At 34.7% G+C, this 15212-nt stretch overlaps 1 protein-coding gene across 1 annotated transcript in view; it reads left to right on the plus strand.

The window, feature by feature from the left end:
* The first annotated feature begins 10969 nt into the window (after nucleotides 1–10969).
* LOC129223841 (serine palmitoyltransferase 2-like) overlaps nucleotides 10970–15212 on the plus strand; it is a 51092-nt gene continuing 46849 nt past the window's right edge. The window contains exon 1 of the mRNA XM_054858206.1: nucleotides 10970–11189. Coding sequence (XP_054714181.1) covers nucleotides 11052–11189 — 138 coding nt within the window. The 5' untranslated portion in view covers nucleotides 10970–11051. The remainder of the gene's footprint in view (nucleotides 11190–15212) is intronic.

Raw genomic sequence — 15212 nt, forward strand, 5'->3', positions numbered from 1 at the left:
TGCTGGACCGCAGCAAACGTTGTCTTTAATAAGACAAAAATTCTGGTTTGTTGATGGTAGATCAGTTGTTAGAAAACAACTTAGGAAATGCTTGAAGTGCTTCAAGTTGAGTTTGAAATCGGCTCCTCAAGTGATGGGAGATCTTCCGGCGTCAAGGATTGAGCAAACTCGTCCTTTTGAAATTGTTGGAATTGATTTTGCTGGACCCTTTTACACAAAATGTGCTCATAAAAGATCAGTTACCAAGTTTAAGTCTTACATTTATCTTTTCATTTGTTCAGCAATCAAGGCAGTACACCTAGAACTTGTCTCAGAATTATCGACTGCTGCATTTCTACATAGGCGTCGGAAGCGGGGGAGCTGGGGGAGCTTGAGCTCCCTCTATAATATTTCAGACCGGCTCAGCTCCCCCGGAAAAATTCTAACCGTATAGCTTTTTGCAGTACATTGTCTATCTCAAACCTGATTTCAAAAATGAGATCTACCTTTTTTAGGAATTTCCACATAATAACCAACAAAGAAAGGGGAGAGATTGAGTGGTCAGTACGGTCAGTACATTTGTGTTTCCCTGTTTTCAAACCTCTCGATTCCCGGAAGAAAAAAAAGTATTAAAGACAAGTTATCTACATAGGGGTGTTTTCCGCCCTCTCCACTTTGAGCTCGTCTTTCACAAGTGTACTAAACATTACACTGTAGCTCAGTTTAATGTTCTTAGTTTTGCATGCCATTTGTATCTCACACTTCCACTAAAAAGAGATAATCGTGAGCCAGTTTTGTATTTAAATATGAAGGTGCTCCAGACACGTATCAAAAAGAGGGTTTCTAAGGTAAAAAACATCTGACCTTCCGTACGCTATTTAAAGAATCTCCGGCGAATCCTTTTAAATTCGTTGATTAAAACAAACTTGCAAAATATGAAACGAAAGTTAAATTAAAATACTGAGTGGTCATATAATATTTTTGTTTGTTGCAATTATCAAAAAAAAAAAAAAAAAAAACTATGCAGAGGAAGAAAAAAAAAAGTCCAATTTACAAACAAATTTATTTAGCATTTTTATCCATCGTTTCTTTCTCTTTTTTATTTTTTTCATTTCTTCATAAAAAGTTCAGCCCCGATCAAAGAAAATTCTTTAGCGAGTTCTCAAAAGTTTAGCAATGTAGTTATAGAACAAAAAATAGTTCTAAACTAATTTTCGAGGGATTATGATCGTTTGTTTCGGGTGTTAAATTCCACGTTTCGATCAAAAGATACGATCAGATTGCGAAAATATCATTATTCGATGGTCTATCGAAACCAAAAAAGATCTTCAGTCAGGGGACATAGACTAAAAGCCTGATATACATATTCTTCGAACAAATTTTTAAAATTCTATAAAAGTTATATTTATTATTTTTGATTGAAAATATTGTCAGAAGAAACAACCTAAATCAGTAACATACCCAGAAATTTCTTTTGCGGATACATATCATTGCTGTGATTAAAAAAAATCAAAAAAAATCCAGAACTATTCCACGGTAGAAACTAAAAAAAAAAAACTTTTTATCCATTATTTTGTTATATTTAAACCATGAGGGATTGATTTTTTCATGAAGTTAAAAATTTGCAAAGATAAATATAATTTAAAGAATTCTAAGGTATATTAGGTATTTATAAGGTATTCTAAGGTAACAACACAGAAACAAAAATTCTCACTAATCAAAATCGGTAGTGAAATCTCCATTAGAATATTTATAAAAAAAAAAACTTTAATAATTGTAAACACTGTTACGATGTTAAAAACTGTGAGTTTATTGAAAACAAAATTTTTTTTGAACATTTAGACTTTATGAAGTTACATTTTTTCTTATTTTTTTTTTGTTTTCTCAAAATTAAGGGGGTTTTTTTGTCACAGATATGTTTTCATGCTAAAAAAAATGCATGTGGAAGAGAGCACTTGAGCACTCCTCAAAATGTTTGAGGTTCTGGGAAACTTTTCATATCCATTTTCACGATTAAAAACGTTCCTTTTCACTTATTATTGTTAGAAAAAAGTATCAACAATATTTCATAGTTTCTCTGAAGTAATTTTACTAACATTTATCTGCACCATACAACGAACGATTTATTTTAACATATTTCAGGCGCACTGTTTCTCTTCCCCTCTGTTTCTAGTTCTCATAAAAGAAAAAAGTCTTCTAAATGCTACGCTGCAGAAGCCCTCCCCTACCTCCTAAATTATTAAAAAGCGTTGCAATGTTCGTTTTTAGAGAGCGATGTCCTGAAAATTCGCGGAAGAGAACCCATGACTGAACACCTTGCCCTCTACAATATGATAGATTATATAATATTCCGTTCAATTTCAAAACATTGCTATGCCTCTAACATTAACAAATATGATCTATCTCGAATAATTTTCGGAGAGCGACACCCGAAACTCCTATCTGATATCAAAAAAGCAGGATGAAAATTCAGTTTTTAAAACTACAATTTCTAAAACTTTAAGGGGAAGGAATCTTTTCCAATAACCTCATTGAGGAACGCTCTCTAAGACTTCAATTTCTAAAAAAGTCCTGAGAGCCCTAGAACCTCCCCCTTTCCCTGACATCATTGAAGACTGTCTTCAATTGCGATTTTGGAACTTCAATTTTGAAATATTGGGAAAGAGATGTAAATCGATTGAGGACAATCCTTGAGTCATATCATTTTCCCTAACGTCATAAATATGGTCTGAATTCGCGCTTTAAAGACATAAATTCCGAAAAATTTCCAGGGAGGGCATTCGAATATTTTCTCTCCTTAACATTACCAAAGACCGTCTAAACTACGTTTTTAGAACTAAGATTTCGGAAATTTTCCGGGGCTGAAGCCCCAAGACCCCCTTGTGCTCATCCCCCCCCCCTTGATATGTACTCATCTTCGAGAACTGACCGATCCCCTTCCAAAAAAAACAGAAGTTTTATCACCTCATTCTCTCCATATACTATTGAGGCGGTGAGAAGCAAGAGGATGTAAATGTCAAACTTAAAAATTTGGAGATAACCAGTACAAATAGTAGAGGAACCTTTCCTCTGTCTTGGGGTGAGAGATAATACTAGTAGCGCTGGTTGGTGCTGCTGTACAGCATGATTTAGAAAAAATATCAATGAAGGCTTACCTGAGACGTTATCTTTAAACGCGTTTTACTCAAAACTTGAAAATATCCACTTACATCCCTTTGTTTCTCACTGCCTCAATTTATATGTTAGATATGATTGAAAACATTACTGGGAAAGGGAGAGGAAGACGAAAGGATCGACAATCATTTCAAATAAGAAAAAATTTTTCAAGTGCTCCCCCCCCCCCCCTTCCCCGCCAAAAAGAAAACAAAATCTGGTGGCGCTACTGCTTTTGTCCCTTGGATCCCTATCATGAGCCCCAGCTCCCCCTACGTTTATATACTTCCTACGCCTGTGCATTTCTAGCAACATTGCGCAGATTTATATCCAGAAGAGGATGTCCAAGTAAAATACTATCAGATAATGGATCAAATTTCAAAGGAACTTCAAGAGTTCTTAAAAGGTTATACCAATTGTGCCGTGAAGCAGAAGTGCAAGATTTCAGTTCAATGAAAGGAATAGAATGGTCCTTCATTCCTCCATATACACCTCATTTCGGAGGACTGTGGGAAGCTGCTATTAACACTTTAAGGACGACACAGCCGATTTCGGGCGGGTCAGATGAACGTCCTTTGAGGACGAGCTCGGCCGTTTACGGCCGGTAGAAGTATCTTCAGGGGGTGGATCGCATAAAAGGAAGGGACATAGTCGGGACCACCGGGGCGGGAAACTTTCGCGGGAGATCTTTATCAGCGATCCGCTAATGACCGCGGCGATTTTCTTTGAATTCACTCCTTGCTTAGAAGGGTATTGTGCGCGATTTCTACAAAAGAGAGGGAATCTTATGTTTTCTTTTATTTTTCTTCGGTAAAATGTTTCGCACAAACCTAAAACTCCCTTCTTTTTTGTTTATGTACAGATACAAGTACTATTCCCTATCACATACAAATCGGAAAGAATACAATAATAGGCGAAGAGAGTAGAAGCGTTTAGTATCTTTGTTCGGGTCGGGATCAAATAAATGTTTTAGTTTAATTGCGTTTTCTATACTTTTATTATGGAGAGAGCTTTCTCCATACATGCTTGCGATGTTATCGTGTCAATCTTCAATGTGATTAGCTGCAAAATTGTATGGTGGGAAACTTTAGTCGTCTTTTTTTTTTCGCAATAGATTTGCTGTTTTGTCATTTCTATTATTTAAAATTTTTGATAAACAAAACAATGCATTTCTTTTATTTACGTCGTTAATAATGAAAGTCTTTAAAAGATTTTTTTTTCCCGCTTCTGGAAAGCATTTCCGACCCTACATTGCTATATGATTTCGAGTAGTCAGGATGTACCCTACCCCTCAAGAAGTTCTGAAACGTTTAACTGAAACACCTTGTGTACATACATACATATATATATATATATATATATATATATATATATTTATAAGCTAAAATCTCTGATCAAGTAACATGTCACCAATAATGAAACTCGCGATAAAATGAATACTTATGCCCCTACTTTTGTACGAAATCGTAGATTATAAATGATTAGCGGTAGGTCATTGTGTCATTATAGGAACTCCCAAAGTTAGGTATTTTATTTTACAACGGTAGTGTCCCGAAAAACTGTCCTATTCCACATTAAGCCATAACAGCGTAATTTTGTAAAAAAACTGTTTATTTATTGATCAGTTTTATAAGAGCGCGAGTCCCAACCTTTGTATGCAGTAGAGTAAAGAAACGTTTTTACACTCTCTTGCAAAGTAGGGAAATCTGACTTACGTTACTGTGAGCATCTGAGTTTGAGATACAGTTAGTTTAACACGTCAAATTTTAAGTTCAATGTCCCTGATAAAAAGGCAATTAGTCTCCGTCATACAATGACATGTTATTTTCTAATATATAATACGTACACAAAACTTTGGATTATAGCAGCAGTGCCGGTAAATTAATACAAAAACGTCAGTCAGTTTTGTTTGAAAAGTGCTAATCTTTGATTTTGTAGATCTTCGGAATAAAAGATGGAGAGGAGCGGGAATAAAAAGTTTTAAAAACGTCCATGTGTATGTTTCTTTAGTATTTTGGATTAATATGCTAAAAAATACTCTACATTTGCTGCAGAATTTCAGTAATCGTGTGTGTGTGTGTGTGTGCATAGCATTCCTAAATAGTCCTAGTTAAAAGATTTTATTCATCTGCTAATGAAAACAAAGCTCTTTAATTTAAAAATAATACTTAATTATTAAAGATTGCGATTAGCAGCATTAAATAATGAATTAGCAAAAAAAGAGTAAGTATATAAGTAAATACTACTTATTTCTTAAAATGAAAGTAAGACGAGAATGAAAATTGGACCGCAACCTTTGCGCGACTATTCAAATCTCTTTGTCTTATTGGAAGCGTACTTTTGTCTTCAATTTTGAATTCATTTTTAATGTCAATTACTGCACAACAACAGCATAAAAATCTGTTCAACCCGTTCCTCCTAAAAAGGAAAATTCCTCATTTTAAAACTACAAAATAGTTTTTTAATCATATTAAAGTGGTGAAATTAAAAAAAAAAAAGAAAGAAAGAAAGAAAAGAAAGGAAGTGGAAAAAAAAAAAACAGAAAAAGAAATTTCGCTGCAAGCTCTGCCCATTCTTGAGCAAAGCGTCGGATGAGATAAGCAATCTTGCCATAAGGGGAATTCTCTTCCCTCCCAATTAGCTCATAATAGAGGAGCACAGCTTTTCCCGCGTAAAACCGAATGGCTTTTCTACTTCGGAAGAGTCGATTTTGAGATGCTGTTCCGAAAGTGACCTCCGTCTTTAGGGGGTAAGATCAGTGGATGAGCCATCGTCCTTAAAGAGTTAAAAGTACTAAACAATTGCTAGTGAAAGTGTCCGGTTCTGCGCTTCTCAACTTTGAGGAGTTTTACACGCTCCTTCTTCAAATAGAGGCCTGCCTCAGCTCCAGACCTCTTACCGCATTATCATCCGACCCATCTGACCTCAGTGCCCTGACTCCAGCTCATTTTCTTGTTGGGGGTCCCATTCACCAATTTCCTGAGCCAAGTACTTCATCTACAGCTTCTTCTCTCTCTGAGAGATGGAAGCTCATTCAGAGACTTCGCCTGGATTTCTGGAACAGCTGGTCAAGAGATTATCTTCATACTCTTCAACCTCGCTCCAAGTGGTGGAAGGAGCAGCCAAATTTGAAGGTTGGGGACATTGTTCTAGTTCACAGGGAAAATGCCGCGCCACTAGAGTGGACTCTTGGTCGGATTGTTGAACTTTTTCCCGGAACTGATGGAAGCGTCCGAGTAGTGACTGTGTATACTAAATACGGACATTTTAAAAGAGGCATAAATAAGGTTTATTTACTTCAAATTTCAACTTAACTATTTATTTATTTAAATTCTTTGTTGTAGTTTGTAATTTAGTTGTTGCCATTTATTTTTTTCTAAAAAAAAAAATTATTCCATAAAAAAATATATGTTGAAACCTAATGAGATTTCAAGGGGAGCGGTATGTTTGGTACTTCCTTAAGAAAATGTTACCTCGTGAAAAGTTTAATTTTTTAATTGTTTTCTATGGCAACAGTTTTGATAATTGTTGTGTTTTTTCTTCTTTCTTATTGCAAAAGTGTTGTTGCATCTAATGAAGTAGTGGCTTCATGCGTTGTTTATTTTGAAGTAGTGGCTTCATATATATTATTAGAAGTTAATTAGGAGTAGTGGCTCCGACAAATAAAGTGTGTTGATTTAACTTTTATACAGTCCACATTGTGTTTTGCAAGTATATTCATTTCGAACCAGAACGTAACAATGGGAGTTTTTTGAGTTACGCGTGCTTGCTATTCCTCAGGAAGTAACGGGCGGAATCAAACAAAACTTGGTCCATATGTTGCCATTAACAGGAACAGGTGCTGATTCAATTTTGATGTCAATAACTCAAACGGGGGTTGAGCTATAGAACGTTTTTTGTCGTCAATTGGGACTGCTGTATCTCAAGAAATAATGTATGAAATGAAAGAGAAATTTATCGGCAAGTAACCAATGGGTATAAGAGCTGATTTTATTTTGGTGTCAACAGCTAACTAGTATGTTGTGGCCATCACGAAACTTTCTTCTATATTTTTCTTTTTTTTTCTGATCCCTCCCCATGCTTGACGAGGAAGCAATATTCCCAACAAAAACAAAATTACACATGCAAAAACTTGACGAACATCTCAATGTCTGAATTATTGCAAAAGCAAAGCAAAGAGCGAAAATTGAAAGTTATTTTAAAAGCCTTGCTTGAATTAATTACAAATATTTTATTTGTTAACAAACATAAGATGGCAACAGTTAAAAATTTTAAATCATTCAGATAATATTTCCGATCATTTCCATACAATTAAAATCACGAGAAATACGCAGACGATAATCTATTACGACTTATCTTTCTTATTGTTGCATTAATAAAGCTATTTTTATTCGCAAAAAAAAAAAAAAAAAAAAAAAAAAAATACCTTGGAGCGATTGGTGTCAAAATTGAACCAAAGCCTGTTTACATATGGATTCACATATATTCCAAATTTCAACCAGAACGTAGCATTACTTCTTGAGATAGGGCACTCACAATGGAAAAAAAGAACGGGCGATTGCGCTACCCCCCTTTTTAGCTGTTGACACCAAAATAAAATCAGCTTTTATACCCACTAAGAGCTACTTGCAGATAAATTTTTCCTTCATTCCGTTCATTATTTCTTGAGATACAGCAGTCACAATTGACGACAAAAAACGTTCTATAGCTCAACCCCCGTTTTAGTTATTGACACCAAAATTGAATCAGCACCTGTTCCTGTTACTGGCAACATATGGACCAAATTTTGTTTGATTCCGCCAGTTACTTCCTGAGGAATAGCAATCACGCGTAACTCAAAAAACGTCCCATTGCTCCACCCCCCTTGGAGGAATTCGCGCCAAAAACCAATGGGCACAAGTTCACATAGGGGCACATATGTGTACCAAATTTCGTTCAATTTCATGCAGTAGTTTTTGCTGTAGAGAGGCCACAAAAAACTGGTCACACACAGACGTGACACACACACACATACACACACACACACACATACATACACACACACAGACAGACAGACATTTTCCAAAAATAGTCGAAATGGACTCAGCACACCTCAAAACGTTCGAATCCGTCAAAATTCGAAATTCGAAAATTTGCACGAATCCAATACTTTCTTCTATATATTAGATATAGAAGAAAGTAAAAAGGGGGTAGCGCATTCGCCCGTTCTTTTTTTCCATTGTGAGTGCCCTATCTCAAGAAGTGATGCTACGTTCTGGTTGAAATTTGGAATATATGTGAATCCATATGTTTGACGCCAATCGCTCCAAAGCGCACACACACAACTATGCACACGTAACCGCCCAGGAGGAGAGGCAGGCTTGGGGGGGGGGGGACAGGAGCCGTTTCTAGAAACAATAACTCCAATGAGTAGGGTCCTGTCTCAGTTCGTGATTGCGAAAAACATAATTTGAATTCAAAATTTCAGAATTCAAATTAATTTTCTTTTCTTTTCTTTTTTCTTTTTTTTTTGAGCAATCACGATTGCTCATTGTTCTGACTTCACCGTCCTTGGCATTTGGTTTCTTTTTCAGCTTGGACCAGAAGCCTCTGCTGTACCACCGCCCAACAGCTTCTGGTCCTGAGCGCTGTCCCCCGGAATCCGCTGCTCCTGTTCGGTGGTGTCCATGTCCTACACACACGCACGCTCATACACATGCACACTCTCACACGTACAAACTCACACACACGCCTACGTGCATACACACACCACTATACACACGTAACCGCCCAGGAGGAGGGCCAGGTTTGGGGGACAGGAGCCATTTCGAGAAACAATAACTCCAATGAATAGGGTCGTGTCGCAACTCGTGATTGCGAAAAACATAATTTGAATTTAAAATTTCAGAATTCAATTTAATTATAACTTTTTTTTATTTAAACCTGACTGTTGAATATATGTCACTTGACGCAATTTTTATTCTCAAGGTAGACCGGGCATAGCCGGGCAACGCAGGTCTTGATGTACAAAGATTTGAAAGCTACTGTTAATGTGATTTTATAATTTTTTGTTTGTTTGGCGAAACATTTGATTATTGCCAAAGAAAAAACATCCGCTTCACTCGCAAAAAGGCTGGGTTCCGGTAGCGTGGTCGCTTGGCACGTTAGGTGCTGAGCAGGTTCAGTCTAGGTTTTAAGGCAACCGTTAATTTAATTCATTGTTTTGGTGATTTGTTTTGAAAGAAAAGAAACTTTTGATTTGTTTTTATCCGAGTGAAATGTACGACATTTTCTTCTTTTTTCTGACGATGATTTTTTAATGTTCCACGGGATGTTTTTTTTTTCGTTAGACGGATGGATTATTATAGCATGGTTGCTGGACGAGTTTGGTGATAAACAATAGTGTTGCGGAACTATTTTTGCATTTGTAAGATATTATTTGATGTCTTTTTTTTTTTTTTTTTTTTTTTGTTTATCTGGCAAAATATTTTAAATTGCAGTAAAAACCGCTTCACTAGCTAAATAGTTTTAAAGCAACTGTAAATCTAATTTAATGATTTGACGAAAAGTTTTAAATTCCAAAGAAACTTTACAAGTTTTTTTTTTTTTTTTTTTGAAAAGTTGTGTACGCATTTTATACAAAGAAAAATGATTGTTTCACATGAGAGGGGAGGTGGCGTCAATTTTATTATTCAACGGACTTCCATTAATTTTTTAGCACGACATCGCAGTGCGGGTACTGCTAGTGTGTTAATAAATGAAGAAGTCCTACATCTCGAGGTAATGGCATTCAATCTTTCAATATTTATTAACCATGAACACGTTAACTACAACATCAGCGTTATATGAGACAAGCGCAACATTTAATTTTTTTTTTTTAATTAAAATATGGTCGCTTTTGCACAATGTCGGCGATTCGGGGGTGGGGGGGAAGGCAACCACCCCTCCACTTTTGATGGTTCATTTATTTATTTTATTTTCGGATTTGGAACCAAAACTAGAAATTATTTTAAAAAGCAGAAGTGTCAAAACTTTCAGATCATAATTATTTGTTTTTCAACAATTAGTTGTTTGGCAACTTCTGGAGGACGGCAAATCACTCTATTTGTGTTTTTTTTTTTTTTGTTGAAACTAGATATAAAACTTGAAGGAATATGGGTAGAGGCGATAGAAGTTTTTTTCCCCGGTTCGGAAAAAAAAGTAGACCCGACACTGCCCTTTGCCTGAGGTGCCACCACTAGGATCGGGATCGGGGTCATAACGCAAACTGTGCCATTGAAATTTTTAAGAAAGTTGTTTTGAGGGGTATTTTTTTTCTTTTTTTGGGGAGGGATTCTCGCTCTTGGATGCGGGTCTTTGCGGTATTTTGAGGGTGCGCCCTTGCTCTTGGGGGGATGGGCACCCCTGCTTTGCCCCCTCCTTCTGAAAAAAAAAAACAAAACAAAACAAATAACAGACTTGCCATCAATTGTCTGTCTTTTACACAAACAGCTACTACTGTTCCTTTTTAATACCATTTTTTCATGTTCTTTCTTTTTCCAACTTTTCTTTCTTTATTCCTCCTTTCTTTTTGACATGAGACATCACGTCACCGTCACGAGATTTAATTGCACAGTGCACAGTAAAGATGATAGGTGATTAAAGAGTAATTTGATGCAAATAAGAGCCGACATCACAAATTTCCGCAGTGATTCAAAGACACATTTATCGCGCGATAAAAAATGAGATATTAAACACCTCCCTAATAACGTTTATTGGAGCACACCCTAAAACATCAGCACATGCGCCATCTCGATGACGAGAAGTGAAGAGGGAATTGTTATCACGCTGTCGTTCTTTTTAACATTTTAACGTTGAGGAGCAGGCGTGGTTGACACTCGCCTGCATCTGTGTTTGTGTTGTTTATCGTAAACTTGTGTTGTGTAAATTTGTTTTTAAATATGTTGATTACTTCCGAGAAACAGGATTCTTTATGTGATAATTATTCCGACAATTATGTGTCTTCAATCGAGAAGAAACCCTTGAAAAATGGATTTCACCCGCTTCACAAAAACGGTGTTATCGCTCCTATACCGCAGGTATCGGTCTTTTTAGAAATATCGTGTTATTAATTTATTCGCATTTTAAAATGTACTTAAAAAATTCATTTTTATGTACTTATTTATAATACCGTTTCTTTCTATTGACTTCATAGAATTTTTTTTTTTTTTTTTGATGATTTAATGATTGATTCAAATGCTTGAGTGCATCTGCACTTAAAAGTGTTTACTTTTTTTTTCTGATCTAGAATTTGGATTCTAGACAAATTCTGATGCCAAAAATCGTTCACATTTTTTTGATTAAATTTAATAAAAATAGTGTATTGGGATTACGATGTTATATAACTGTATTTATATACATACAGTAGACCCTCGTTTTACGCGGGTTTATTTTACGCGGTTTCGATTATATGCGGTTTAAGATTTGACACCTTTATTTTATTCTACGGGGATGTAGCAATGCAAACAGATAACATTTTGCTCTCTTTCAAAATCCAAACTCCTAAAGATTGCAGATTACGCATAATAAACTGCATTTTGGCGTGCTAATAATCGAACTTGGGCCCCGGGAGACATTTTATGCGATTGATTCCAGAGCTCTTTCCGGAAGTAAAGTTATTAAACTCACACAGTTCAGAACTCACTGGAAGAAGAGCGTTTAGGAGTGACAAAGGAGGCCAAAACCAACGAGGATACCTACTTCAGTGACACACAACCAAAAATGTTCTCATTGAAAATTTTGAGCCATTCCTAGACAATAGAAATGATTTTTCTGTTTCGTTAGCAGGGTTGGCCGGATTGGACCCAATGGGTTTTTTTGAAAAAACCCATAATTAAGCCCACTTTTGGGGTTTTTAAATTTTCTGAGGAGTTTTTAAAAAAATTAATTAATTTAAATACTTTCACAATTTAAACTTCTTTTTTATTTGCTCTTCACCACAGACAATGGACATAAAAAATGAATTTTGAATTTAAATAGTATTTCTTAACTCTTAATGGCATTAAAAAAAATACTTCAAAGATTTTAAATAACTCAAATTATCTTGACTAAGTCCTGTCCCGTCTGATTTTCTCAATATTTGTAGATTGTACAGAGGAAACTACTCTAGCTAAAAGGCTTTCATGTGAATTATTTTCTGCAAACCAACACGTCACAAATCCCGAATAAACAAGATATATTTTTTAGAAATTAACAGGTTTTACAAACGGTCGGACAGAAAACAGAATAGGATATACAGTATTTCCATTATCTTACGAAAAAGTTTCAATTTCTTACTCTGTACACAGAAATAGAAAAACCGGCAACATAAAATTCAAAGAAATGTCTTGATTAAGCTGGAATTCAGTAAAAAGGGATTTAAACTAGTTGAGGTTCTACAGTAGTGTTGCATAACAAAATAAAATGCAATACAGTAAAATGCAAAAAAAAAAAAATGTAGTAATTAAAAACGAACAATAGATTTTATCACTCGAGCAGTAACTTTGCCTTAACTGTTGATAATCATAGAAACTAAAAATGTGAAACTTCACCATTCTTGGGTTTTGTTGTCTTTTATACTTTTCTTCAGAAAACGCTGAATTTTCCACCTTTTTTTACCCCAAGACAATTTTTGCGCTTTGTCCATATACTTACACTACAATATGCTACAAGTACCCACATTTTCCCTAAAAGAAGACAAAAAAACCCACATTTCTTTTAAAAAAACCCAGCTTTAGTTGGGGTTTTTTTGGGTTTTATTTAAAAAAACCCCGGGTCCTTGGGCTTTTTTAAAAAAAACCCGGGTTTTTGCCAACCCTGTTTGTTAGTGATGGAAGATTCTATCATGGGAATGACGCAAGTGATCATGGATGCGTTAATGCTCTGCAAAGAATTACAGAGAAAATTTTTAATGAAAATATGAATATAGTGCTGCTATGATAGCCAAAATGCTATCATAGCCAGCTCTTCTTCATAAACAGAACACAATATTAGTTTATGTTTTCTTTATGCCTGTTGTGCATAAAAATCAATATATGTACACATTAAACTTATTATACAATTTGTCATCACTAGAATGAAGTATTTTTTTTATCTATGGAACCTAACCCCTATTTTAACACTTCCAGTAAGTCTCAATTTATGCGGCATTCCTGTGGAATGCAACCCCCTCGTAAAACAAGGGTCTACTGTATTTTTTCCTATTTTTATGACATGATTCCTTTGGTGTCAATAGGTAAATAGATTTCTTGACGCTGCAGTTATAAAGACACAGACATACAAATTTAAAAAAATTTAAAACTGCAAAAGTTAAAAATTCAAATGTGACTATAGACATTTAGTAGCAAAAACTGGACACTCTTAACCCTTCGAATTTCTCAATTACATATCAACTACTGGTGATGTAAAACACCCGGTATTTGTGCAAATATTTAGAAAAGTGCTAATTTGAGTCCCAAGTGAAATTTCACTAGTATTTCAAAAACTAGTCAAAAAAAAAAAAAATCCCCAGAAAGAAACCAAGGGTTTGCTTTCATTTCATCCAATAACACCAAAAAAAATATTTTTTTTTTCAAAAAATATTTTTTTTATTTTTCAAAAATCAGATCGGTAACGTGTCCCCACTGGTAAAGCTTAACACTCAAACAACTCTTGCGCATTTTCTAATTTCCTAACAAAACACGTTTGAGCAAAAAACGATTCTATTTTTAACCCTATGTTTGTATTTTACTTCATTTTTGTTCCAGTTGATCCGTTATTTTCTTGCCGATGCAAAATAGGCGTGTCCATCCATTCCGCCGTCAGAGCGGTAACCGTAAATTCCGATCTATTTTTAGACTCGAAAGGGCATTTCCGGCAGGGAAACCACGTGATACCAAGTAGCTTGTGCGGTGTTATACCACGTTGTGATTGAAAATTTTCATTTCTGCATCTGAAATTACAGGTAAGATTTTTTAAAGTGATTTTATAAAATGTGTGTAATTTAATTCATCAGATCGGTAACGCACGCTAAGATGCGCAATTTTTATTATTTTAAAAGTTATTTTATTTTTAAGTACAATCCTTGAATACAAGTGGAAAAACCACGTGTTTCATTTTGGGTGATGCAAACGCCTCGGCAAAAAAAAAAGAAACTTCGGTAATTTATCAGATCGGTAACAGTCAGAGCGGGTAACATCAAAAAGTGGCGAATATGTTACCGAACTGACGCCAACTTTACCGAACTGACTCTCGCGTTTCGAAGTTATTAAAAAGTTCAAATGCAAATGTTTTACCCATATATATGGAGAGTTTTGTTCTTAAAAAATGAAAAGCAATGAATTTTAATAAAATTGCTTCATTTGTAGTTTTTATGACCTAAAAATAGAAATTACAGCAAAGTAAGAAAAATTTATGGTGCAGAATTAAGTTAATTTTTTTTTCTTTTGTTTTTGGTGCTTGAATTTTAATAACTTAGAATATGGTTTGCTCATTTTGCCAATGATTTTTTTTTTTAAATCAAGTTCAATAATTCTGTTATTTATTAATGTTTTTCAAAAATAAACATGAAAAATGAAGTGAAAAAAAAATCCTGCTGATGAATTAAGTTTTTTTTTTTTTTAATGCATGTGCTTTACCTCCCATTTATTGAATATTTTTGTTCTTAAAAAATTAAAAGTTGTACATTTTGGTACAATCACTTTATTTGTGGTTTGTTTATGACCTGAAAATAGAATTTACAACAAAATAAGAACAACTAATTGTTCAGAAATTCAATAATTTAATTAAAATTAATTAATAATTTTTCAACTTTTTTTGGGGGTGCTTGAGTGTTTCATAACCTAGAATTTGTTTGGTCATTTTGCCAATGCTTTTTTCTTTCAATTAGACTCTATAATTCTGGTTTTTTGTTGTTGATATTTTTCAACTATAAACAAGAAAAATGAGTTTTTTTTTAAAAATCCTGATGGTGAACTAGGGTTTTTTTTTCCTATGCTTAATATTTTTGTTCCTAAGAAAAGGAAAATCAATGAATTTTTAGTACAATCACTTCCTTTGCGGTTTTTATGACCTGAAAGTAGAAATAATGATGCAGAAAGTCAGTT

The sequence above is a fragment of the Uloborus diversus genome, chromosome 6 (assembly GCF_026930045.1).
Source record: "Uloborus diversus isolate 005 chromosome 6, Udiv.v.3.1, whole genome shotgun sequence".
NCBI lineage: Eukaryota > Metazoa > Arthropoda > Arachnida > Araneae > Uloboridae > Uloborus > Uloborus diversus.